This window comes from Fringilla coelebs (assembly GCF_963513975.1).
Source record: "Fringilla coelebs genome assembly, chromosome: 24".
In the NCBI taxonomy this organism is placed as follows: domain Eukaryota; kingdom Metazoa; phylum Chordata; class Aves; order Passeriformes; family Fringillidae; genus Fringilla; species Fringilla coelebs.
In genome coordinates, this window is record NC_140050.1 from 4,281,182 (window position 1) to 4,307,930 (window position 26,749).

General features: G+C 45.4%; 1 protein-coding gene across 7 annotated transcripts in view; it reads left to right on the plus strand.

The window, feature by feature from the left end:
• The window catches only part of RFX2 (regulatory factor X2), an 82,682-nt gene that overhangs the window by 24,846 nt on the left and 31,087 nt on the right, over nucleotides 1–26,749 (plus strand). For 6 of the 7 annotated variants that reach the window (XR_014616736.1, XR_014616737.1, XM_084221326.1 and 3 more), the window contains exons 2-4: nucleotides 19,643–19,755; nucleotides 24,142–24,231; nucleotides 25,274–25,353. Coding sequence is in view for 5 of the 7 variants with exons in the window: in XM_084221326.1 (XP_084077452.1) it covers nucleotides 19,651–19,755; nucleotides 24,142–24,231; nucleotides 25,274–25,353 (275 nt within the window). In the remaining 2 variants the exon portion in view is untranslated. The remainder of the gene's footprint in view (nucleotides 1–19,642; nucleotides 19,756–24,141; nucleotides 24,232–25,273; nucleotides 25,354–26,749) is intronic. The other variant, XM_084221327.1, reaches the window with a different exon arrangement.

Here is a 26,749-nt window from a genome sequence, read left to right on the forward strand (position 1 = left end):
ATGCTCTCAGGTCACCTCAGAGGTGCTGTCTGTGTTATCCCTTAGCTGAGGAGAGTCTTTAAATTAAGACTTTTTAATTTCCAGTTGTCATTCTTGTTTTCCATAAGTAGCTGCTCTCTGTTGAATGCTGCTCCACCAAAAGATTATTTGTCTCCTTCAGAATATTTATGGGTTAATTCTTCTTGTGCAGGGAATATTTCTGAGTTTACTCTGCTCCCTTCTGAGAGGGAAATAAATGCTAAAAGACCAAGGAGGGGTTTGGGGGCTGGGTCAGCAATAGCTGGGGGGAAAAAAATCCTTAAATATCCAAAAGAACCTTAAAATCTTTAAGGATTTTTGAACCAAAATTTTGGAAGACTTGATTTAAAACGTGATCAGGATTGTGACTTTTATTTTTCATGTGCATTCCATCAAAGGCTGGGCTTTGTCCTGGAGGTCTTTTCCAAACTTTCTCATTCTATAATCAGTGCTAAAACACCTGGAGGAACACCAAAGGAAGCACTGAAAACACCCACAGCTGGAAATCACCAGCGAGGAGCTTTTATTGATCACTGCCAAGGTGAACTGAAGTGATGCCACTGCTTCAACTGAGATTAAAAAATTGGAGAGACAAATTGTGCCCCAGGTGTGCTCCTGCTGGAAGCTGTGCCAGCAGCCTGTGGCCTCACTGATGATCAGCAAGCACAGCAGAATTTTTGTGTGTCAGATCAGGACAATGATGTTTCCACCAGCCCAACAAAAACTTTTCTCTAATCTTTATTTCCCCAGAGCCAGCTCTCCCTTAAAATCCTCTCCAAGTGTCTCTACATTTTTTTTTTTTTGCTTATGATTAATTGCCTCAAATTCTAATATAAAAAAATCGATGGGGAGAATTTAAATTAGCTTTCCATGTTCATGGCATTAGAAGAAAACATCCTTTTGATTAATTTCTCCTCTTCATCTGATCAGAGGACACTCCAAAACCACAAACCCCCTCTCCCAAAAGCTCATTCCCAGCCACCACCAAGAAAAGCAAACCTGGTTTAAATAAGCTAAACCCTGACTGAGAGGGATCTAAATTCTGCTGGAAAACTTAGAGGGATCTACAAATAGATGGGGAAAAAAAAAATAAGTTGGAAGAGAATAAGTTATAATAAAAAATAAGCTGCTGAGGGACTTTTGTGTGTTTGGGGGTGAAGAAACACCGTGAGTGGTTTAAACCCAGCTCCAAAAAAGCTTAATTCTTTAATATTATTTTAAAAAATAACCCAAATTAACAAAAATATTTATCTCTCTGAGTATCTACACCCACCTCCAAAATAGCTTAATATTACCTTTAATATATTCTTTAATATATCAAATTATTTAATATTTATTAATATTTATTATTGTTATTCTATTCATTATTTTTAACAGAATATTTAATCTTTAACACTCCTTTTATTCTTTAATATATTAATTAGCTTAATATATTTTTAAATATTACCTTTTAAAAAAACCCAACCAAACAAAAAAAAAACCAACAAAAAGAACAAAAATATTTATCTCCTGAGCATCTACACCCAGCTCCAAAAAAGCTTAATATCAGCTTTAATATATTAAATTATTTAATATTTATTCATATTTATTCTTTTAATTTTATTTATTCTTTTTTAAAGAATATTTCTTCTTTAATATATTAATTAGCCTAATATATTCCTTAACATTACTTTTAAAAAAACCCCAACCAAACAAAAAACCAAAAATATTTCTCTCCTGAGCATCTGCTTTGCCCAGCTCCAAAAAAGCTTAATATTAACTTTAATATTAATTCTTTTTATTCTATTTATTCTTTTAAAATCAGTTATTCTTTAATATGTTAATTAGCCTAACATATTCTTTAATACTACTTTTAAAAAAACCCAACTGAACAAAAAGAACAAAAAAATTTCTCTCCTGAGCATCTACACCCAGCTCCAAAAAACCTAAATTCCTTAATATTATTAAAAAAAAAAATTGAAAAAAAATATTTCTCTTCTAAGCACTTACACCCAGCTCCAAAAAAACTTAATATCAGCTTTAATATATTAAATTAATTCATATTTATTATTTTTATTCTAGTTATTCTTTAATATATTAATTAGCTTAACATATACTTTAATACTACTTTAAAAAAAACCCTAACTGAATAAAGAACAAAAACAATTTCTCTTCTGAGCATCTACACCCAGCTCAAAAAAAACTTAATATCATCTTTAATATATTAAATTAATTCATATTTATTATTTTTATTCTAGTTGTTCTTTAATATATTAATTAGCTTAACATATTATTTAATACTACTTTTAAAAAAAACCCAAGTGAATAAAGAACAAAAAAAATTTCTCTTCTGTGCATCTACACCCAGCTCCAAAAAAACTTAATATCAGCTTTAATATATTAAATTATTACATATTTATTATTTTTATTCTAGTTATTCTTTAATTAGCTCAACATATTCTTTAATACTACTTTTTAAAAAAAACCCAACTGAACAAAAAGAACAAAAAAATTTCTCTCCTGAGCATCTACACCCAGCTCCAAAAAAACTTAGTATCAGCTTTAATATATTAAATTATTTCATTTTTATTCTAGTTATTCTTTAATATATTAATTAGCTTAACATATTCTTTAATACTACTTTTTAAAAAGCCTCAACTGAATAAAGAACAAAAACAATTTCTCTTCTGAGCATCTACACCCAGCTCCAAAAAAACTTAATATCAGCTTTAATATATTAAATTAATTCATATTTATTATTTTTATTCTAGTTATTCTTTAATTAGCTCAACATATTCTTTAATACTACTTTTTAAAAGACCCCAACTGAACAAAACAAAACCAATTTCTCTGCTGAGCATCTGCTTTGCCCGGCGCTGCCCCAGCCCCGCTAATCCGTTTATTCTGCAATAACAATTCAATCAAATAAACCCGCGGCCCCCCCTCGCCGTTGCCATGGCAAAGGCGTTATTTGTCCCTCCCGCCTGGGCCGGCCTCCCGAAAATCCCCGCTGACATATTTGGTGAGGCGGGATGGGGATGTTTGGTTTGGGAAACGCTGCCCGCGTTGCCTGGCAACGGGAGGAGAGCGGGAGGGGACCGCGTCACCCCTGGCAACCGCTGTTGGTCCCCAAACATCGCGGCCTCCCCCGCATCCTCCCGGGCCGGCTGCTCCGGGTGGGGCGCCCGGAGCTCGTAGGGGGGATCGGGGCGGGCAGGGGGGATTGGAAGGTCCCCTCACCTGCCCAGTTTGGGGTTCAGAAGGGTTGGGGGATGCTCAGCTCGTCCTGCTCCAGCAGGAGCTCCTGGGATGGGCCAGCCCTCAGAGGGGAGGGGGTTTGGGGTGAGGTGGGCTTGGGGATGCTGGGATCAGGGGGGGTTGGGAGATAATGGGATGGGGTGGCTTTTAGGGATGGTGGGATGAGGTGGGGTTGGAATCAGGTGGGGTTTTAGAGACGGTGGGATCAGGTGGGTTTGGGGATCATGGATATGCTGGTTTTAGGGCTGGTGGGATGTCTTGGGTTTGGGATGACATGGGTTTGGGGGTGGTGAGACCATGTGAGATTTGGGAAGAGGTGGGTTTGGGGAATGATGGGATCAGGTGAGCTTGGGAGATAATGGGATGAGGTGGCTTTTAGGGATGGTGAGATGAGGTGGGTTTGGGATGGTGGGATCAGGTTGGTTTGGGATCAGGTGAAGTTTGGGATGAGGTGGGGTTTGGGATGGTGGAATCAGGTGGGTTTGGGATCAGGTGAAGTTTGGGATGAGGTGGGTTTGGAGATCATGGATGAGGTGGTTTTAGGGCTGGTGGGATGACGGGTTTGGGATGATGTGGGTTTGGGGATTCTGAGACCATGTGAGATTTGGGAACGGGTGGGTTTGGGATCAGGTGGGTTTGGGGGTGGTGGGATCAGGTGGGTTTGGGATCAGGTGAGGTTTGGGATGAGGTGGGGTTTGGGATGGTGGGATCAGGTGAGGTTTGGGATCAGGTGGGTTTGGGTATCATGGATGAGGTGGTTTTAGGGCTGGTGGGATGACCTGGGTTTGGGATGACATGGGTTTGGGGGTGGTGAGACCATGTGAGATTTGGGAAGAGGTGGGTTTGGGTTGAGGTGGGTTTGGGGAATGATGGGATGAGGTGGGCTTAGGAGATAATGGGATGAGATGGCTTTTAGGGATGGTGAGATGAGGGGGGTTTGGGATCAGGGGAGTTTGGGATAGTGGAATCAGGTGGGTTTGGGATCATGTGAAGTTTGGGATCAGGTGGGTTTGGGATCAGGTGGGTTTGGGGGTGGTGGGATCAGGTGGGTTTGGGATCAGGTGAAGTTTGGGATGAGGTGGGTTTGGAGATCATGGATGAGGTGGTTTTAGGGCTGGTGGGAGGACTTGGGTTTGGGGATGGTGAGACCATGTGAGATTTGGGAAGAGGTGGGTTTGGGTTGAGGTGGGTTTGGGGAATGATGGGATCAGGTGGGTTTGAGAGATAATGGGATGAGGTGGGTTTGAGATCAGGGGAGTTTGGGATGGTGGGATCAGGTGGGTTTGGAATCAGGTGAGGTTTGGGATCAGGTGGGTTTGGGGATCATGAATGAGGTGGTTTTGGGGCTGGTGGGATGAGGTGGGGTTTGAGGATGATGGGATCAGGTGGGTCTGGGGATGGTGGGCTTGAGGGGTTTTAGGGATGGTGGGATGAGGTGGGTTTGGGATGAGGTGGGTTTGGGGATAGTGGGATTTGGGATGAGGTGGGTTTGGGGATGGTGGGATCAGGTGGGATTTAAATCATGGGATGAAGTGAGGTTTGGGGATGGTGCAATCAGATGAGGTTTGGGATGAGGTGGGTTTGGGGATGATAGGATGAGGTGAGCTTTGGGGATGATGGGATGAGGTGGGTTTGGGATGAGATGAGGTGTGTGGATGGTGGGATGAGCTGGGTTTTGGGGTCATCAGAGTCCCTGTCCAGCCAGAGCAGAGACAGAAAGGTAACTGGGGTGAGCTGCCTGTCACAAAGCCACCCACTCATTCTGCAGGCCAGAAACTCTGCCCACAGGAATTTATTGTCTGGATAAATGATCTTGCTCAGATAATTCCAGTTCTGTAGCAGCCAATTCTCTTTCTTTGGGACAGTGGGAGCTGTTGGAGCAGTGTGGAGCTGTTGAAGCCTTTATCTCCTCCCATTCCTGTAGGATGCAGTTTGTCTTCCTGCTGTCCTCACCCAAAATCCACCAGTGCCATTCTCCAAGTGCAGAATATTCAAATCCATGTTCCCAAACTGCATTTCTAGGACACCTACAGCAGCCTTCTCTTTGCCTTTCCAGAGAGAATTGCCTGCCTCTAGATAGTTTCTATCTTCTATTTGGGGTTTGGTTTAGTCCTGGAATCTGTGCCAGTCACCAGCAGCTTTATGAACTTTAAATTCCCACAGAAAGATCCCCAGCTCCTTCTCCCTCCTCACTGGAGCAGTGCAGTGGTGGGGAAGCAGTTGCTGATGTCCCTGTGCTTGCTGAAATGTGCACTGGACACAGCCATGGAGTGACTGGAGAACTGCTGGGAGTTTAATTTTGGGCCACCCTGTGTGGCTGAGGAGTGGCTGGAGATCACAGAATCCTGGAATGGTTTGGGCTGGAAAGGTTCTTAAAGCCCATCCACTGCCACCCCCAGGGACTCCTTCCACTATCCCAGGCTGCTCCAAACCCAGTGCTTGGACACTTCCAGGGATCCAGGGGCAGCCACAGCTTCTCCAGCCCCTCCTCACCCCCTGGGAAGAATTCCTTCCCAATATCCCATCTCACCCAGCCCTCTGTCAGTTTGAAGCCATTCCCCTTGTCCTGTCCCTCCAGGCCCTTGTCCAAAGCCCTTCTCCAGGTCTCTTCTCCCTGACTCCATTTTCTGTGGAGTGCAGGAGCAGAGCTCAGATTTTCCTGGTGGTTGCTCCCAGTTACACCAGTTCCTGGTCAGGGCAATGCTCCCTGTGTTGTGCTGAGCTGGGACAACCTGGAACCTCCTCTTCCTCCTCCTCTTCTGCCTCCCAAAGTACAAACCCCCAGTTCATGCCACAGTTCACCCCACGGTGGGATCCTCTGGAGATCCAGAGCCCTGACTGCACTGATGCTGTAAAATCTGAGAAGAGTCATCTCTTCTCCAAACAGCCCCAGTTTGTGTTTGTTGCTGCTTCTGCTTCACTTTGTGAGGCACCACAAGGCTCCTGAGTGGTGCTGTGTAAATAAATAGCAACACCCAGGGCTGTGCTGGCAGCAGTTCCTGCTGTGCTGGCTGGAAACAGCTGCTGCAGCCACCCCACATCCCCATGGAATCCTGCAGCCATTCCCCATGCAATACTGCAGCAATTCTCTATGCAATACTGCAGCCATTCCCCATGCAGTACTGCAGCCATTCCCCATGGAATCCTGCAGCCATTCTCCATAGAATACTACAGCAATTCTCCATGGATTACTGCAGCAATTCTCCATGCAGTGCTGAAACAATTCTCCATGCAATACTGCAGCAATTCCCCATGGAATCCTGCAGCAATTCCCCATGGAATAATGCAGCCATTCTCCATGCAATACTGCAGCCATTCCCCATGGAATCCTGCAGCAATTCTCCATGCAATACTGCAGCCATTCCCCATGGAATCCTGCAGCAATTCTCCATGCAATACTGCAGCCATTCCCCATGGAATCCTGCAGCAATTCTCCATGCAATACTGCAGCAATTCTCCATGCAATACTGCAGCCATTCCCTATGGAATCCTGCAGCCATTCCCCATGCAATACTGCAGCCATTCCCTATGGAATCCTGCAGCCATTCCCCATGCAATACTGCAGCCATTCCCCATGCAATACTGCAGCAATTCTCCATGCAATACTGCAGCAATTCCCCATGGAATACTGCAGCAATTCCCCATGCAGTACTGTGGCAATTCTCCATGCAATACTGCAGCCATTCCCCATGCAATACTGCAGCAATTCTCCATGCAATACTGCATCAATTCTCCATGGAATCCTGCAGCAATTCCCCATGGAATACTGCAGCAATTCTCCATGGAATCCTGCAGCAATTCTCCATGGATTACTGCAGCAATTCTCCATGCAATACTGCACAATTCTCCATGCAGTACTGCAGGCACTCTCCTGCTCCCACTGAAATTCTCAAAAGGCTGCCTGCTCCTAAAGCAGTGAGGGGTAGTGTAGTGCAAGCAAGTGGAAGGTGAGGGCTGGTGAGCTACAGGTGTGAGTTAGGCTGATCCCTGGGAATTCATCTCCAGTGAGTGACACATTCCATAGCTCCCTGACGTCACACAAGCTATAAAAGCCATAGGACAAGCTATAAAAAACAGCCCCAAGGTTTGCAGCTCCTTGTTCCAAGATGAGCCCAATTCAGGCAGAGGAGGATGAGCTGTACCCAGGGACTGGGATTGTCCTGGGAGCAGCCACAGCCTGCAGGGGAACCAGAGGCTCTGCTTTGGCTGGTGATGGAAACTTTTAGATATGTCCTGGAAAGGGACCTTGGCAAGGCTTTTGTGCCAGGTTTTTCCTGGAGACAGTTTTCTCACAGGGGCCTGGAGGGACAGGAGACAGGGAATGGCTTCCACTGCCAGAGGGCAGGGATAGGTGGGATGGTGGGGAGAAATTGTTCCCTGGGAGGGTGGGGAGAGGCTGGGATGGAATTCCCAGAGCAGCTGTGGCTGCCCCTGGATCCCTGGCAGTGCCCAAGGCCAGGCTGGACAGGGCTGGGAGCAGCCTGGCACAGTGGGAGGTGTCCCTGCCATGGCAGGGGTGGCACTGGATGGGCTTTGGGGTCCTTCCAATCCAAACCATTCTGGGATTCTGTTTCAGACTTTCAGAAATTGTATTTCCCCCACTGAATCACAGTCCTGGGCAGCCCCCTACAGTGCACATATTAAAAATATGGGAAACCATTCAAGCCCAGAACTTGTACTTGTTTCCATCAGGTAGCCCCAGTGTGTTTGTTACAGCCTGGACATGGAGAGCACTGGAGTGTGACTTTTAATTCCTCCTTCCAGATGTGAAATCATCCTCACTGCTCTGCAGATACCCAGATGTTGTTTCTTAGCTAACATTTGCCATCACTGCAGCAAAACTTTGCTGAAGTTGAGGTTTAGGTGGTTCATAGGAAAGAATAAGGTGTTCCACTTGTTGACAGGGTTGTGCTACATAAAAATCTAGAATCTGTTTGACTTTTCTTTCCAATAAACAGCTGTGAGTGGTGCAGGTGAGTCTGTGAGAACCCCAGGGATGGCTGGAGCTGTGTCAGGGCTTGGCATGGAGCTCAGGGAAAGGTTCTTCCCCTAAGGGTGCTGGGCACTGCCCACTGTCAGCAACTTTGCTGCTGCTTCCTTCTTCTTGCAACATCAGCTTTTTATCTACAAAGAAGAATGCAGCTTTATTACAAAGATGACCTAGTTGTTTAGTTCCAGAAGCTTAGGCTGTTCATGGAGTACATTTTCCTGTAAATATGACCCTATATTCAGGTTATTAACCCAAAAGAGAACAGGCCAGGTTTTTGTATGGGAAGGATGTTCCCAACAATACTTTGCCCCTGTGCATGTCTGAGATTCCTGCATGTGGAATTTGGATTTTGCCAGCAACCCCTAAACTATTGTGGCTTCTGCTCTTCAATTTCATCTGGCTCTTAAAGAAACTCTAAATTACAGATCCATTCCTGACTCTTTTCTGTCCACAAAGTTACTTTTAAAGAAACAGCAGAGATTAGAGAAGGGCTGTTACACAACAGTTATGTGTGTATATATATATTACTTGACTTAATTCTGTGAAATCTAATTAAAGACTGGGTGTATATTTGTATTTCAGTATATTATTAACTTGCTAATAAAAGCCATTTCCAGATTTGTATTTTTCCATGAGGACCAGGTTTCTGAAAAAAAAACCCCAAGCCCAGCAATAGTGCCTGCTGCCCTTGAAAAGTGTGTTTTGGGTTTATCTGTGTTTCCAGGTAACTGGAGCTCGTAGACAAGCAGTGTTTGCTTCTGTTTTAAATTAATTTAACCTAATCAGTGGCAGGGCCTGGTGCCTTGTCTTGTTTATAAAATTTTGAAGCAGTGTAATGAGTAGTCTCTTCAGAAAGCTTCTTTTCAAGTTGCTTGGCATGTTTGCTTCCCATTTCCATTCCCCTCCTCTTACCAGGACTCAGGGCAGGGGCAAGGTGACGATGTGGGGGTGTTTGCAGGGGTCCCAGCGTGAGGCAAGAGATGAGAATCTTGACTCCATGTTTCAGAAGGCTGATTTATTATTTATGATCTATATTATATTAAAAGAAAATTAAATACTAAAACTATACTAAAAGAATAGAGAGAAAAGGATTTCATCAGAAGGCTAGAAAAGGAATGATAATAAAATCTTGTGACTGCTCACAGCCTTGGCACAGGTGGCTGTCATTGGTCATCAAGTAAAAACAATTCACATGCTGGGTAAACAATTCTCCAAATCACATTCCAAAGCAGCAAAATGTGGAGAAGCTGAAACTTCCCAGCTTCTCAGGAGAAAAGATCCTAATGAAAGGATTTTCCATAAAATATGTCTGTGACATTACGACACGTGCTTCAGGACACTGTGGGTGAGCTGCTTCAGCTGCCAGCTCCACAGCCTGGGAGGGGACAAGGACATGTCCCCTGTGTCAGAGATGGCCCAAAGCTGTCCCTGTGCCCTGCTGGGTGAGGAGGGGCTGGCTGGGACAGGTGGATGGTGCCCCACCGGAGGGTTGGTGCTGCTGTGGGGGGGTTGGGCACTGTCCTGCCCTGGCCCAGGCTCTGTGGGGTGGCTCGGTGTCACCTCGAGGTGAGATGGAGAGTTCTGGTGCTGAGGTTTGGAAGAGCCAAGGCTCTGTCTGGTCTTAACCTGCTCCCACATCCTTCCAGGACCTGTAGGGGCTTAAAGGAAACTGGAGAGGAGCTCTTTGTCAGGAACTGGAGGGACAGGACACAGGGAATGGCTTCCAGTGGCAGAGGGCAGGGCTGGATGGGATCTTGGGCAGGAATTGTTCCCTGGCAGGGTGGGCAGGCCTGGCACAGGGTGCCCAGAGCAGCTGTGGCTGCCCCTGGATCCCTGGCAGTGCCCAAGGCCAGGCTGGGCAGGGCTGGGAGCAGCCTGGGACAGTGGGAGGTGTCCCTGCCATGGCAGGAGAGGAATGGGATGAACTTTAATGTCCCTTCCAACCCAAACCATTCCATGATTCTGTGAGATTTCCTGGCTCCCTCTCAAAGCCTCAGCAGCAGCTCACCTTCCAGGCCTTTCAGAGCAGTTCAGATCCCAGGAGCTGCTGTTCCCACCTGCTCTCCCAAGCCAAAGGAATGTCACAACTGGAGCTGGACAAACACCATGGACAGGGGTGGAGTTCAGGTGCTCAACAAGCAGATTCCCAAAAGCTTTGAGCTGCACCCACTGCTCACAGCCCAGGTGGGAGCTTTGTTCTCTCAGCATCCCAGAGTGGTCTGATTTGGAACTCTGGCTGCTGAGAATTTCAGACTCTCTGTGCTGCCAGGCACTGACCCCCAAGAGAACACTGCATTGACCTGGGGCTGTGGAGAAGCTTCCAAAATGGAATGAGAGAACAGAAGTGTGTGATATCACAGGGTGGGAAACTTAGAGTTGGAGGGTTTAGAATGCAGGAATAGATATAAAGCAAGATGGAGGTTTTAGGGTGGAGGCTGATCCTTCTTCTTCTTCACCTTCTTCTTCTTCACCTTCTTCTTCTTCACCTTCTTCTTCTTCACCTTCTTCTTCTTCATCTTCTTCTTCACCTTCTTTTTCTTCTTCTTCTTCTTCTTCTTCTTCTTCTTCTTCTTCTTCTTCTTCTTCTTCTTCTTCTTCTTCACCTTCTTCACCTTCTTCTTCTTCACCTTCTTCTTCTTCACCTTCTTCTTCTTCTTCACCTTCACCTTCTTCTTCACCTTCTTCTTCTTCTTCACCTTCTTCTTTCTCCTTCTTCTCCTGCTCCTTCTCCTCCTTGTTCTTCTTGTTCTCCTTCACCTTCTTTTCCATGGGTTTGGGTGGTTTTGTGTAATTGGATAAAAAGTCCGCATTGTGGGCCATGGGTGGTTGGTTATTGGGTTAAAAGTAAAAATAATTTCAGTGTCATTTCTTAATTGGACAGTTTATCCTTAAAAGGCCTTGTAGAGAGAGAGATGGGGCTCCATTTTTAGTTAGTTGGAGTGAAGTGCTGCAGAACTCAGGGTTTGTGAGACTGTGACATGGATAAGAACTGATAAACATCTGAGTCCCAACAAGAAATACCATCCTGTGATTCGATCCCAACCTTTTCAGAATGGAATCAAAGAATCAGCAGCCTGAGGAAAAGATTAATTCCTACCTGGGAATGCTGGGCAGAGCAGACTCTCCTTGGCTCAGCCAGCAAAAGCAAAGATTTCCTTTAGATTTCCCATCTGAGGGAGCTGGGATTTGTTTTTCCAGAGCTGGGGGCACCCCATGGTCTTGGTTGGGAGCCCTGTCCTACTCCTGTGCTCCTCCATCTTGGCAGCTTTTTTTGGGCAATGGAAAAAAAATTAAATTGGTGTTTTCCTGATTGGAATTTCAGGGTGTAGTGGTTTTGGTTGGCTAATTTAAGATTTTCTTAATTTTGAGGTTTCCTAATTAATGTACTGATGAGTGTGGTGGGTTTCAGTGCTGGCTAATTACCTGTGTACTTATTTCTTGTTCTGAGATGGGATTAGGAGAAAGGTAAAGTTGGCTCAAAACTTTAAAAGGGTATAAAGAAAATTTTATTATCAGTAACTAAAAGGGAAAAAGCTGTAAGAATTAAAACAAACTCTTTAGACTACTTCTCCCCCCACAACTTTTTCTTTTCTAATGGTAATTCAAATTTCTAGTCAGTCTGTTACCTTTAAAAAAGTCCTTTTTTTTTCAGTTCACTTAGGGAGAGAAGTCCTTCTTGTTAAGGTTATGGAGATTTCTTTACAAGAGGAAAAAAAATAGGTGTTTTTTTTTTTAAACTATGACACAGCCTGTTATTCCTTGGAGGTCTCATGCTTTGGAGACATGAGCAGCAGAGATGAAGGATGGGTGTGAGGCAGGAGCCAGGCTGGGTTTAACACAAATATTTGCCTCAGAGGAGGGAGAAGTCACTGGATCCATTTTCATTCACATCAAATAAACCAGTTCCTCTTTCCAAAGAATGAAACACTTCCTTTCTGTGCCCTGCTTCAAGCACAACCAATGCCTTTTCAGGGCAAGTTATTACATGGAGACTGAGCCAGAAATATTGAATGAAATGGAAAATATTTAAGGAAGTTTTCTTTAGTAAAATAACTGTGGCCTAGAGTGTGGTGGATGAAGTAGATGGATACTTGCATCTGCTAGAAAATAAACAAAATCAGCCATTCCTTGCATTGCTTTAATTATTTTCAGTCTTTTTTGAGAGTGTTGAGAATTCTCAGTAGTGAAAGCATAAAATGTAAATTCCCTGGTTCCTTTTTCTGCATTCAGGGGAGAAAATACCATTTAGAGCCCATCTAGAACATGATGGTGAAATAGCATTTTTATTTCTCCTGCATTCCATTATTGCTGTTTTGGTTTTCCCATTTATCTGAGCCCCAGGCCAACTAAACCTGAATAAAAGTTCCAATAACCAAATAATTATTTTTAAATGTAAGCCTTCCTTTCAAAGCATGCAGAAAAAAAAAAAAAAGCACAAAATCAACCAAAAAATAAGGAAAAACCTGGATTGCAGTTTTGATCTTTGCAGGTTAGTGTTGTGAATGAGAAATAGTTTAATTTTTTTTTCTTTTTTAGTTAAACAGCAGCTTTCCCATTATTTTCAGTAAATTAGCAGATATCAGGAGATTTTTATTAAAAATTTGTAGCTGTATCATGGGGTTGGATGAGATTCCCTGGGTAATTCACCTCCTGGACAGCAAAAGGAAAACTTGAGGCACACACTGAGGCTGTTGGCTGCACAAAACCTCATTAATTCCTGATGAACAAAGGTTATTTGCTGTATTAATTGAAGGTGAATTTTCCTGTATAAAATGCCTTTGGCAATCCCATCCACCTCCAGGTTTCCTGCAGTTCTGGAACAGCTTTAGTTCTACCATGGAATTTTTAAGGTTGGAAAAAATCCTCTAAAATCAAGTCCAATAAATACAAATCTTGCTGTAGCTGAGCTTGTCTCAGTCCTGTGTCTGTAGAGATTTTGGCTGCACATTTATTTTCAATTCTCACAAGGGGAGGTGTCTGACAACCTGCACAGGTGAAGATTAGAAATTCAGGAAGCCTGGGTTTACCTGGAGAGGCAAAGCTTTGGGCATTTGTTCCCTGCTTGAAGAAGACCAGAAATAAAAAGCCTCATTAGAGCAGCCTCACCTGGAAAAATAAACTTTTCCCACCTTTTAGGTCTTAATTTGAACTAAAAGCTGTGGAATTTTGTGGACTTGGCAGTGATGATGGTTGGACTCAATGATCTTAAAGGTCTGTTCCAACTGAAATGATTCTATAAATACATCCTTCAGGCATCCAAAATCTGATTTAATATTTCCTCTACCTCTAGGCACTCATTTTTCTGTTGGATTTTTATGCCCCACATTTAAATCCCCTTTGAGAAGAACTTGTTAAACCCATTTATGAATAGCAAGGACCAGTGGATTTCTTACCCATGGAGGTAATAACACCCACCAAGGTTTATTGGGAAGCTTAAATATAAGTAGATATAAAAATCCAACTTTATCCCAGAGGTGAAATAATTGATTGTTCTTAAAACTGACAAAAAAACCTCACTGAGGATCTTTTCCTTTCCCTCATTTATACCCCAGTATTATATTCCATTTCAAAAGTCCTGCCAGAAATAAAAGGATGTAATAAAGGAATTTGAAAAGTTTAAACAGGATCAAAGGATGACCAACCAAGTAAGCTTTGAAAAGCAAATTAAATCAAATAGTTCATGATCTGTTTTGTCTTCAAATGAGCAAGTGATTCACTGGAACAGCAACAAATTTAATGTTTTGAAAGCAGCACTAATAGAAATGTATGGTTCTGTAGGGAGGAAATTCCTGCCTCTGTGAGAATTGAAAATAAATCTGCAGCTGAAACCTCTGCAGACACAGGAGGGAGCAGATGGGGCTGACCATGCAGAAGGAATAAAACCCTGGTGAGAATCCCAGAATGGTTTAGGTGGGAAGGGACCTTAAAGCTCATCTTGTCCAATACCCATGGCAGGGACACCTCCACTGTCCCAGGCTGCTCCCAGCCCTGCCCAGCCTGGCCTTGGGCACTGCCAGGGATCCAGGGGCAGCCCCAGCTGCTCTGGGCACCCTGTGCCAGGCCCTCACTGCCCTCCCACCCAGCAATTCCTTTTTAATCTCAAATTTCTAATCTAAATCTGCCTTCCTTCACCTTCAAGCCATTCCCCTTGTCCTGTCACTGCATGGCTTTATCAAAGTCCCTCTCCAGCTCTTTCATGGGCACTTTTGGACACTAAAAGCTGCTCCAAGGTCTCCTTGCACTGGATTTATTCAGCACATTGGCATTTCAGGGAGAGACAAGTTTAAAGTTGCTCAACGTGGCTGGTGATGTCACAGGGGCCACCAGGGCTCTGGAAGGCATCAGGGACATCTGGATTCCAGGTTGCATCATCACTGAATGAATCAGGCAGATAAGGAGGCTGCTGCCTCTGGAAACCTTCTGTTTACACACAGCTAGCTGGGTATCCAAGCAAACAGCAGGGACAGGAAAGGAAATTCAGGAAAAAAAAACCCAACAAACTCTAATAACTTCTGGGTGCTATTTCTGGTGCTGCCACCAGCTCACTCCGTGACCTTGAACAGGATGCTTCCTTTTCCCTGGGCTTCAATTTTCCCACTCCTAAAAAAGCCACAAATCCTCCCCTAGGCAAGGTGGTTTTCAAGCACTGATCTCTGAGAGCTGTCAGAGCTTTTCAGAAAGACAAGGAGGAGCAGGACAAGCCTGGAGGGCTGATAAAAACTCAGGCAGTCAGTGAAAATATCACCTGTGAGCACACAGAGCAGCTGCAGGTTCAGAGCTGGCACCTGGACACTCCCTGGAGTGAGGGGGATGCTCCTGTCTCTGCCTGTGCAGGGAATTCAGGGACATGAACCTTTCATCCATCCCATAATCCTGGCAGCCCATGGGATGGGGGATAAGGAAGCAGAAATGAAAGGTAAAAAAAAAGAGAGAACCCAAATCTAGGGCAGAGGGGTAGCTAATGACAGAAAGAAAATTACTAAGTGAAAGGCATGGGGATTAAATCCAAATAAGTGGGGTGGGATTGTGGCTCTGTCACAGATTTTGATTTTCACCAAAAAAATTTGATTTTCACAAAAAATTTTGATTTTTTTTTCAATCTCATCTCTCACAGATGAGACTTTCCTTAGGGGCTAGGATGGATTTTGCCCTTGTTGGCTGATGGAATTCTCCATCCTTTAAGCTGACTATGAAAAAAGCAAGCTATGAAAATAAAAAAGAGCAATTATTTCTTATTACATGCCTGCTTTTAACAGTTTTTGGTGAGCATGGAAACAATATGAACTATGTTTCATTCAGAAGGCAGCCCTGCCTCCATGTAAATGGCCTTGCCTTTGTTCATCTCTCCTGCCTAAAGCAGCTCCAAAACGCTGGGGAAACAGAGATAAGAGGAGCATTTCAAAATATTTTCTATGTTCAAATTTGCAGGGGGAGTGGGGGGAAAGGAGGAGATCCTTCAAGGATAAAATTCCTTTATTACATCCTTTTATTTCTGGCAGGACTTTTGAAATGGAATATAATATTGGGATATAAATGAGGGAAAGGAAAAGATCCTCAGTGAGGGTTTTTTGTTAGTTTTAAGAACAATCAATTATTTCACCTCTGGGATAAAGTGGTTTTTTTAATATCTACTTATATTTGAGCTTCCCAATAAACCTTGGTGGGTGTTATTACCTCCATGGGTAAGAAATCCACAGGTCCTTGCCATTCATAAATGGGTTTAACAAGTTCTTCTCAAAGGGGATTTAAATGTGGGGCATAAAAATCCAACAGAATAATGAGTGCCTAGAGGTAGAGGAAATATTAAATCAGATTTTGGATGCCTGAAGGATGTATTTATAGAATCATTTCAGCTGGAACAGACCTTTAAGATCATTGAGTCCAACCATCATCACTTCAGGTGCTGAGGAGGGGATGGAGCAGCATCCTCTGCCCCCCAAAAGAGCCTGGGGAAGGAGGGGAATGATGCCAGAACTGGCCCTGGCTGCTCCAATGTGCTGAACAAATCCAGTGCAAGGAGACCTTGGAGCAGCTTTTTGGTGTCCAAAAGTGCCCATGAAAGAGCTGGAGAGGGACTTTGATAAAGCCATGCAGTGACAGGACAAGGGGAATGGCTTGAAGGAGAAGGAGGGCAGATTTAGATTAGAAATTTGAGATTTAAAAGGAATTGCTGGCTGGGAGGGCAGTGAGGCCCTGGCACAGGGTGCCCAGAGCAGCTGTGGCTGCCCCTGGATCCCTGGCAGTGCCCAAGGCCAGGCTGGACAGGGCTGGGAGCAGCCTGGGACAGTGGGAGGTGTCCCTGCCATGGCAGGGGTGGCACTGGATGGGCTTTAGGGTCCCTCCCAACCCAAACCAATCTATGATGGAAATACAAGACCTAAATCACTCTCTACAGCTCCTGAAAGGTGCCTGTGCTCAGCTGGGGCTGGGCTCTGTCTGCAGCAGCACTGACACAACCAGAGCACACAGCCTCAGGCTGCACCAAGGGAAATTCAGGCTGGGTAGCAGGAAAAAAATACAGGTTGGGTATTAGGAAGTTGGTGAGATCCTATCCTATAGGCAGGACATTAGGAAAAACCTAATTGGGATATTAGGAAAAAATATCAGTTGGATATTAGGAAAAAATTATCATTCTCTCAGTTTTTCATGGAAAGGGTGATAAAGTTCTGGAATGGCTGCCCAGGGAGGTGGTGCAGTCCCCATCCCTGGGTGTGTTTAACAAAGCCTGGATGTGGCACTGGGTGCCAGGGCTCACTTGGGGTGTTGGGGCTGGGCTGGACTCGATGATCTTGGAGGTCTCTTCCAACCCAGGGATTCTGTCATTCTGTGATTCTCTGAATAACCCATGAGAACCAACCATGCCAGTCCCACCTCTGATTCATGTGACCTATTCTTAAAAAATAAAAATAATTAAGTATAAATAATAAAGTGAAAGGGAAGGATCAAGACTGCCACATTTCCTCTCCTCCCTGAACCCTGATGCTTCCTGCACCCTCTGGAGCCCTGGCTCAGGTGCCAGCTGGCTTGGCAGCCGTGCTGCCAGGGCACCAGCAGAGCTCTGCAGCACCTCGTGCTGGTTTCTGGGAGCACAGGAATTCTGGGTGTGCTGTCAGCTTTTCATCAGCACAAATTACCCAGAGCAGATGGCACACACGGATCTGAATGCAATTCTCAGGAAGTGCAGGAGGGTTTAATGAGAAGTGAATTATTCTTTCTCCAGGATGTTGCACTGATAAATAAAATAATAACAAGTCCTGTTACTTGTGGCTTGGCAGTCCAGGACTTCTCTGTCTGTCTACCTTGTCTGGAAGTGCCATCTGCAGATTTCCTGGGAGCCTTTGTGTCTGGCATGGCTGTCACCACTGCCTCGTGGAGCAAACCTGAAAATCACACTGGGATTTATTCTGGCAGCAGACAATTCACCTTCCACCCTGCCCACATCTCTCTGCTCTCTTCTGGCCACTGAGGGAAAGCAGAAGACAAAATGTGCCAGCCAAGATGAGTTGTTGGTGATTTGAATCAGAGAATCAGGGAATATTCTGGCTTGGCAGGGACTTAAAAGGATCATCAAAGTCCAACTCCATCTTTTCTAAGTGTTCTTTTCTGATTATAGCTACACTTCAAAGGAGACCTTTTGTAGACCTAAAATGCCAAGAGCTGACCCTGCCAGAACCATTAATAGATGATTAAAATATCTTTGTCAAATCACCCACCTCTCCTCTGTAACCTCACCATGCTGCTCAGAAAACCCTGGAGAGCTGCAAACCAAGCCCAGAACACAGGGGACAGAAAATAAACACTTTTGGAAAAGTTAGATGTGGTAAAAGTGCCCCCTCTCCTGCCTGAGCATCTCCACCTGGGCATTCCAAACCCAGCAGTGCTGCCCCAGTGTTTAATTGTAAATAATTTGGGGCTGGAGCAAGCAAGGAGCTGGAATTTACTGGGAGAATTTTTATTTTCCTGATCCTACAGCACTGTTGCAACTGGAATCTTCTCACAGGGAGGTTTTGGCTGAAACCCAGGCAGAGGCAGTGATGGGGAGAGGCAGGTGCTGCCTTTTTATAGCAGAGCTGCAGGGATGGGGGTGCTGAGGGGACACAGGAATAAATATTGATTTAATTTCCCTTCATTCTGGCTTGTTGGAATAATCTGGTAGCTGTGACTCTGTGGGTTCTGAATGAGTTCTGTATCTACTCTTTTTCCCTGTGAGAAAAATTATTTGCAAGCTCTGGGGTTTTGGAAAGGTTATGAGAATAATTGTAATTTGCTTATGGGAGTATGGAATATTGGGGAAAAAAACCTTAAACACCTGATTTTTGGGGAATTTTAATATTTGGGGGGTTTTGTTGGTGGCTGAAGGAATAAACAGGTAAATTCTGTAACTTCACACCCCCCTTGCATTTCTTTTGAACACAAATGAGCAGGTCCAATATTCTTTAGTTTCTATTTTTTTTCCTCTTAACTTGTACAAAGGTGAGAGAAAAGTTTCACTAATGGCAGGAGAAGGGAAATAAAATAATAATCTTGTTTGGAGTCAAGGCTGAGAAAGCAGAAATGGCACTGCCCAAAATCTGGACGTGTTTAACCTTTTGATTTTGAAGTGACAGCAGAAACACTCCTAAAATAGTTTATTAAGCAGGAAGTTTCACAAGAAACCAAGGAAAAAAAGGCTCCCCCACCCCAAAAACCCCTCAAAATGCCATTGTGTGCTGTCTCAGCATCCCCTGGTGTCCCCAGGGCTGGGACAGTGCCAGGAGGGAGAGCTGGCACTGAGGATTTGAGGATGCTGAGGGCACCATCAGGGCTGTGGGGCACTGGAGGGTGATGCTGTGGCTGTCTGGGAACCTTGGTGGGATTTTGGGGCGAGGGCAGGGATGGGAGGGTGGAGATGCTGCTCCAGGGAGTCCAAAATGATGGGGAATTGCTGTTCTTGTGCTCTTCATCCTTGATTTTTTTTTGGTTATAAACCCAAGCTGGCCACCCAACTTTGCCAGTGAAATTTAGGTTTGATTAAAAGCTTTTTTTGGCAGTAGTTAAATGTGATAAAGCAGAGGGGAAGAAAGCATTATTTTTAAAATATGCCCCTACTCTTCCCAATCATGTGTGATGCTCACTGTGACACAATAATTTTCCAACACCACTTTTCAGTTAAATATAGAAATGCATTTTCTGTTCCTTCCCTCTCCTCTCTGTGAAACAATTGTGCAACTTTCTTTTTCCTTAACATAATTCTGCATTAAAATGAGCTCCAGGGACTAAAACCAGCCCTGTGTGTAGGACGGGAGCTGCCTCCCTTCCCTCTGGATATTCCCCTGGGATTTTACCCCAGCTTCCAATGGCTTGGGGGTGTGTGGCTGTGCTGTGCTGTCCCCTCTGATGTCCCTGTGCTGTCCCCAGCAGGGAGCATGCAGAGTCCAGAGGGTGCATCAGACTCAGCAGCTTCTGTGGCTCTTCACCCGTCGGCCCCAGCGCAGGCACCAGTGGTGCAGGCAGTGCCAGCCTCCCAGCAGGTAAGGCATGCACAGCTGGGGATGCTGTTGCCATGGAGAAAAAAACCTGATTTCCCTGGCAGATGCATTTTAATCCCAGGTTTTGATAGTGGTGAGAGGGTTTTTAATCAGTTCCTTGAGGTAGTGGGGACAACCTGTTAAAAAAAGTGTTGTCCTGTGGGTTTGAGCTCTGCCAAGCTTTACAAGGTGGGGTTTGTGTCCCCAAAGGAGTCACTTTGTGCCAGCTGATCTTAATCCCAGCCTTTGATACTGGGGAGAGGGTTTTTAATCACCTCCTTGAGGTAGTGGGGACAACCTGTTGATAAAAGTGTTGTCCTGTGGGTTTAAGTGCTGCCAATCCATGTGCAAGCTTTAAAAGGTGGGGTTTGGGTCCCCAAAGGAGTCATTTTGTGCCAGCTGATTTTAACCCCAGGTTTTGATAGTGGGAAGAGAGTTTTTCATCACCTCCTTGAGGTAGTGGGGACAACCTGTTGATAAAAGTGTTGTCCTGTGGGTTTGAGCTCTGCCAAGCTTTAAAAGGTGGGGTTTGTGTCCCCAAAGGAGTCACTTTGTGCCAGCTGATCTTAATCCCAGCTTTTGATAGTGGTGAGAAGGTTTTTAATCACCTCCTTGAGGTAGTGGGGATAACCTGTTGATAAAAGTATTGTCCTGTGGGTTTAAGTGCTGCCAATCCATGTGCAAGATTTGGGGTTTAATTCAGGTCCCCAAGAGAGTCAGCTGATTTTGTGCCAGCTGATTTTAATCCCAAATTTTGACAGTGGTGAGAGGGTTTTTAATCATCTCTTTGAGGTAGTGAGGACAACCTGTTGATAAAAGTGTTTTCCTCTGGGTTTGAGCTCTGCCAAGCTGTAAAAGAAGGGGTTTGGGGTTTAATTTAGGTCCCCAAGGAGGTCACTTTGTGCCAGCTGTGGGTTTGCTTGGGTGAATTTCCATGTTTGGGGTGTCAGTGAGAGCAGGGGGAGGTGGAGCAGTGCTGAGAGGTACCTGAGAGGTGAGGGCAGAGCTGATGCAGGAGCCAGGGAGGGGATTGTCCCCCTCTGCTCTGCCCTCCTGGGACCAGCTTTGGGTCCCCAGCACAAGAGGGACAGGTTTGGGCAGGTTCAGAGGAGGCCACAGAGCCCCTCTGCTCTGGAGCCAGGCTGGCAGAGCTGGGGCTGCTCACCTGGAGAGGAGAAGACTCCAGGGAGAGCTCAGAGCCCCTGGCAGGGCCTGGAGGGGTTCCAGGAGAGCTGGAGAGGGACTGGGGACAAGGATGGAGGGACAGGACACAGGGAATGGCTCCTACTGGAAAAAGTGAAATTTAGATGGGAAAAAATCCCATTCAGATGGGACACTGGGCAGGAATTGTTCCCTGGCAGAGCTGGGGGTGCTCACCTGGACAGGAGAGGGCCCTGGGGAGAGCTCAGAGCCCCTGGCAGATCCCAAGCCCTGGGACTGAAGCCAAGGTGTTGGAGCAGTGCCCTTGATTTCAGTGAGAACAGAAATGGGCTCAGATGGGTTCAGTCCTTGGGAACCAGGGCTGGAACCAGGAATTGGGGACTGAAATAATCTGCTTTGCTTTGCTGGGAGAGCTGGGGGTGCTCACCTGGAGAGGAGAAGGCTCCAGGGAGAGCTCAGAGCCCCTGGCAGGGCCTGAAGGGGCTCCAGGAGAGCTGGAGAGGGACTGGGGACAAGGATGGAGGGACAGGACACAGGGAATGGCTCCCACTGGAAAAAGTGAAACTTAAATGGCAAAAAAATCCTATTTAGATGGGATATTGGGAATTGTTCCCTAGCAGGAGAGGAGAAGGGAGAGCTCAGAGTCCCTTTCAGGGCCTGAAGGGGCTCCAGGAGAGAGACTGGGGAGAAGGGATGGAGGGACAGGACACAGGGAATGGCTCCCACTGGGAAAGGGGAGATTTTTGTGGGATATTTGGAAGGAATTGTTCCCTGGCAGGGTGGGCAGGTGCTGGGATGGAATTCCCAGAGCAGCTGTGGCTGCCCCTGATCCCTGGCAGTGCCCAAGGCCAGGCTGGACAGGGCTGGGAGCAGCCTGGCACAGTGGGAGGTGTCCCTGCCATGGCAGGGGTGGCACTGGATGAGCTTTGAGGTCCCTTCCCACCCAAACCATTCCATGGTCTCTTCCTTGGGTAGGCAGATCCCAACATTTTCCTTTGCAGAGGGGGATTTGTGATTGATGCCCACGAATGTGCTGCATTTGGGAGGCCCAACAGGAGACAAGTGATGAACAGGAACCACCCAATGCAAATTGGGAAGGGTTAAATGAAACTGGTTCCTTTTAGTTCCTTTTTCTGCCTTTTGGGGAACTTGCAAAAGAAATTTCTGCCTCAGGAAGCTGCAGGGATAAGAGGATGGGTGGGTGTAACTCAGCTTCATCCTTCTGCAGCTCCCAAGTGAGCAGCAGCAGCTGCCATTGGGTGCTGATGGAAAGGAACAATTAAAGATTGGGAATTGAAGGAATATTGGACTCCCTGCTGGTGTGGCAGGGGTGGGGACAGCAGTGCCAGGCGTCCCCAGGATCACAGTGTGGATTTGAAAAGGTTGGAAAACCTTTGGATTATGAAATCACCCCACCAGCCTCTGCCTGTGCTTGGACTAAGGAAAATCCAGGGGATAGTGAAGACTGCTGAAGAGGAGGAGCATCCAGAGCCTTCCTTCTCACCAGCAGGACAAAGAAATCCCTGGGGATGAGCTGCTGCCAGCAGGAATGGTGGGAGGCTGGAGCCCTTGGGGTTGTGGTGCCCCTTTTGGTTTGAGCAGGATGGCCTCACCTTCCAGGTTGGGCATGATTCCTTATCTTGGCTGGAAGGTGACAGCAGAGCACAGGACAGGCAGTGAGCTGGGCCAGGGATGGGGCATCTGGCAAAAGCAGTGCCAGAAAATGGACAAAAAGTAGGAGAAATGTGGAGGTGTTTGCAAGGATCCCAGGACGAGGGAAGGGAGGAGAATCTTGACTCCATGTTTCAGAAGGCTGATTTATTATTTTGTGATATATATTATATTAAAAGAAAATGATATATTAAAAGAAAATGCTATATTAAAACTACACTAAAGAATAGAAGAAAGGATTTCATCAGAAGGCTAGAAAGGAATGGAATGATAATAAAATCTTGTGAATGACCAGAGTCTGAGACAGCTGGACTGGGATTGGCCATTAATTAAAAACAACCACATGAGACCAATCAAAGATGCACCTGTTGCATTCCACAGCAGCAGAGAATTATTGTTTATATTTCATTTTTGAGGCCTCTCAGCTTCACAGGAGAAAAATCCTGGCAAAAGGATTTTTTATAAAATATGTCTGTGACAGAGAAAGGAAAGAGTCTTTGATGTAGGTGGCACTGCCAAGGTCTGATTTCAAAAAGGGCTTGTGAGATCCCCACCCTGTAGTGGTGAGGGAAAACAGGCCAGGTGATGGCTGAAATGAGTGTAGGATCTCAGTGCAGCATCTCCAGGGAATGCAGCCTGGAGATCTGGGCAATTGTCATAAACCTGGAATTCTGCTAGAATTGGATTTCTGGTTGTTACACAGATATGTTGGGAGGGCTAAAAATCCTAAATATCCATGGTAGTCATACATGGAAGTTATTTATCCATCATAAATTTCCAGGCAGCCAGTAATTCTCAAGCTTGCTTCTGGGATTGTTTTCTGGCTCTTTGTCCTGCTGGCCCATGTGGCATTTGCATTCTCAGAACACAGAGAGACATAATTCTCTCTCCCAGGGTTTTTCCTGGGGAAGGCAGCACAGGCCCAATCTCCTGGGTGTTTTTAAAGGATGTGTCTCCTTGGAGAAGGTTTAAGAGGCCATGGAGATGCTTGGCTGTGCTCCCAGTGAATCCTTTCTCTCCATCCACCGCATCCTCACGTTTGTTTTGCTGGATCTGAAGGTGCTGAGCGCTCTGAGATGTGCTGACAGCCTCAGACTGAAAGTGGAGTGTAAGACAGGGATGATGGAAGCGACAGAGCCACCACCACCATGAAATGTCCCTGTGCCCTTGGTGGCACTGCAGGGAGGGGCAGAACCCCTGAGCTTTGGGGCTGGCAGCAGCTGGGGGGGATTTCTTGTTGCAGGAGGCAGAGTGTGGTTGGGTTTAGCAGCTCTCAGAGAAGGAACTTTGCAGCCAAACGTGGATGTGGGAGGAGTGAGCTTATCAATGAACTGCTTCTTCCTTTCCTGGAGGTTTTGAAGATGATTCCTGGCAGAAATTTGCCCAAATTCAGGGGGCTGAGCTCAGGCTGGTGCACCCCAGGGGGAGGATGGGGACCATGGGGACACTAATGACAGGATGTCACTGCTGCTGCAAGCTGGCCATGAAAGCTGGGGAGAGAACACCTGGCTCAGCTGTGTTATGGACTGAAATTGTCTCTTTTTCTTCTCCTTGCAGAGGGTTTTGGTCCAGGCCACAGGCTCTGCTCCCAAAGGAGCACAGATGCAGCAAATCTCTGTTCCCAGAGTCCAGCAGGTTCCACAGCAGGTAATGAACACTGGGGACAGACAGCCCTGCACCAACAGGGCCCCAGTCCCACTTCTGAAACTGTGCCAGAGCTAGAAAAATCTTAATTAAAGACTTGTGGGCAGTCAGGCAGCTGGCATCACTTTCTTCAGCTCTCTTCTCCTTTCTCAGACTGATGACAAAAGAAACTCTCAAGATATTTGAAGTTTAGGAAGAACCTTTGCTGTAGCAGTTGTCTTTCATGTATTTGAAGATTTGATGGATGCTTTCAACTGAAATTTAAAAGCATTTATCAAATCAGAGTTAAATTAAAATTAAATCCTTTGGTAAAGCTGTTTTTTAGAGGCAAAATGTTTGGGGTTTTTTTTAATTAAACAAATTTACTGCTTGCATGTGACTCCACAGAAAGCTTTGGTGCCAGAGAGCCATGCAAGTGTTTTTATTTATTTGAACTTTGCCTTTTCCAGGGCTTGTTTCCTAAGAAACCAGGGATATGTGGTGCTGCTCCACGTGGACAGCAAGTCTGATCCTTTTAATTTTTTTCCTTAAGTGATTTTTTTTGTTTGGTTGCTCCATTTCAGGGGGGAAAAAAAATTGACAGAGGGCCACTGTGTCCTTCCCAGAGCAACAAAAAAGAGGTTGGGGTGCAGCTGGACACTGCCAGGCTCCCCTCTGAAGGAAAAGCTGCAGCATGAGCTCACCCCTGTTAGTCAGCCCCCAGCCACGTGTCCAGAGGAAACCCAGCTCCATTGTTTCCACTTCTCATGGAGCAACCACTTATTTATCTATTTTAACTTGACCTTTGAAAATAAAAACCTCCTTTCTTTGGCATTCCTAAGCATGGAGGGGAGGGCAGGGAGAGGGTTTTTTTTTTTGTTTGGGTTTTTGGTGGTGTTGTTTTTTGTTTTGGGGTTTTTTGTTGTTGTTGTTTCTTTTGTTTTGATTTTGGGGGTGTTTTTGGTTTGTTTGTTTTTTTTTTTTAAAGAAAGCCTGAGTGGGTTGGAGCTGTGCAGTTTAAGCAGCAGTTCCTGAGCAATCCCTGACCTCTTGGTGCCCGTTGCAGGTGCAGTCTGTGCAGCACGTTTATCCAGCCCAGGTGCAGTATGTGGAAGGAGGAGAAGCTGTTTATACCAATGGAACCATGTAAGAACCTCCCTGAGCTGTCCCCCTGCCTCCTCCCAGCCCTTCCTCCCTCCTCCCACCCAGCCCCACCATGGGAGGAGGAAGAGGAGGAGCTGCTCCAGGTGTTGTGCTGGGTGTGAGGGACTGTTCTCCAGGGAATCCTGGTCAGGAAAGGCTCTGGAAAGTCTGGGAACTTTGTGTGGTGACATGGGCAGCTTTAGGAGTGGAACTTCCAGAGGAAAAAGGGGCTGTTGGGAGATTTTATAGAGTCAAAGAATGCCAGAATGGCTTGGGATGGAAAAGACCTTCAAGCCCAACTCCCCAACACCTTCCACCACCCCAGGCTGCTCCAAGCCTTGTCCAGCCTGGCCTTGGATGCTTCCAGGGATGGGGCAGCCAGAGCTGTGCAAAGGCCTCTCCATTCTTAGAATTTCCTCTTCCTCCTGCCTGCTGTGCCCCATTTTGTGCCTCCTTTTGGCCTTCCTCACCCCAGTGACTCACAAGGAGCTGCCCTCACCCTGAGCTCGTGCTGTGAGGCCAATCGATCCCATTCCAACAGAGCAAACCCCACTGGGAGAAACAGCTGCTCACTTTTACAATTCCAAAGGTTTATTAAACCTTAACAAAAATTACAACAAATTTTTTTTTGAATAAGGTATTTAATAAATTTTAAAAAATAATATTCCAATAATTTTTTGAATAAGGAAAATGTTTTCAGTTCTGGGAGTCCCTGTGACAGCCAGCCACATGGCTCATCTACAAAATATCTATTTCTTCATTGTGAGAGCTAACTGTGACATTACTTATCTGTACAAACCCCTCCTTTTCTTTTCTATAATCATTTGGCTCAAACAATTAACTCTTATTTTTGATTTGGATAATTTACCCTTCTCAAAAAAAAAAAAAAATTTATCAGCATCTGTTGATGTGGGCAAGGACAGTGGGAACAGGAAAAATTTTATTTAGAAATGGACAAAATGGGAAAAGGAGATTATTTTGGTCTTGCTCAATTAAGAGACAACTGAGGGATGATGAAGGTGTGGTGTGGCTTTCTTGTTCCCACTTTATTATGCCTCTGGGGTTGCAAACAACAAGAAGAATCTTACAGTGGGAACAGGAAAAAAATTCTTTGGAAATTGACAAAATGGGATTAATTAACAAATTAACAAGAGGTTAATTAGGTCTTGCTCTTTAGTCTCTGTTGGACTAAGAGACAACTGAGAGTTGATAGAGGTGTGGTGTGGCTTTTTTACTCCCACCTTACCATGCTTAGGGGGTTGCCACCTGCAACAGGGATATAATCTTACAGTGGGAGCAGGAAAAGTTTTATTTAGAAATGTCCAAAATGGGATTTCAGAGGCCAATTTGGTCTTGCTCTTTAGTCTCTGTTGGATTAAGAGACAATTAAGGGATGATG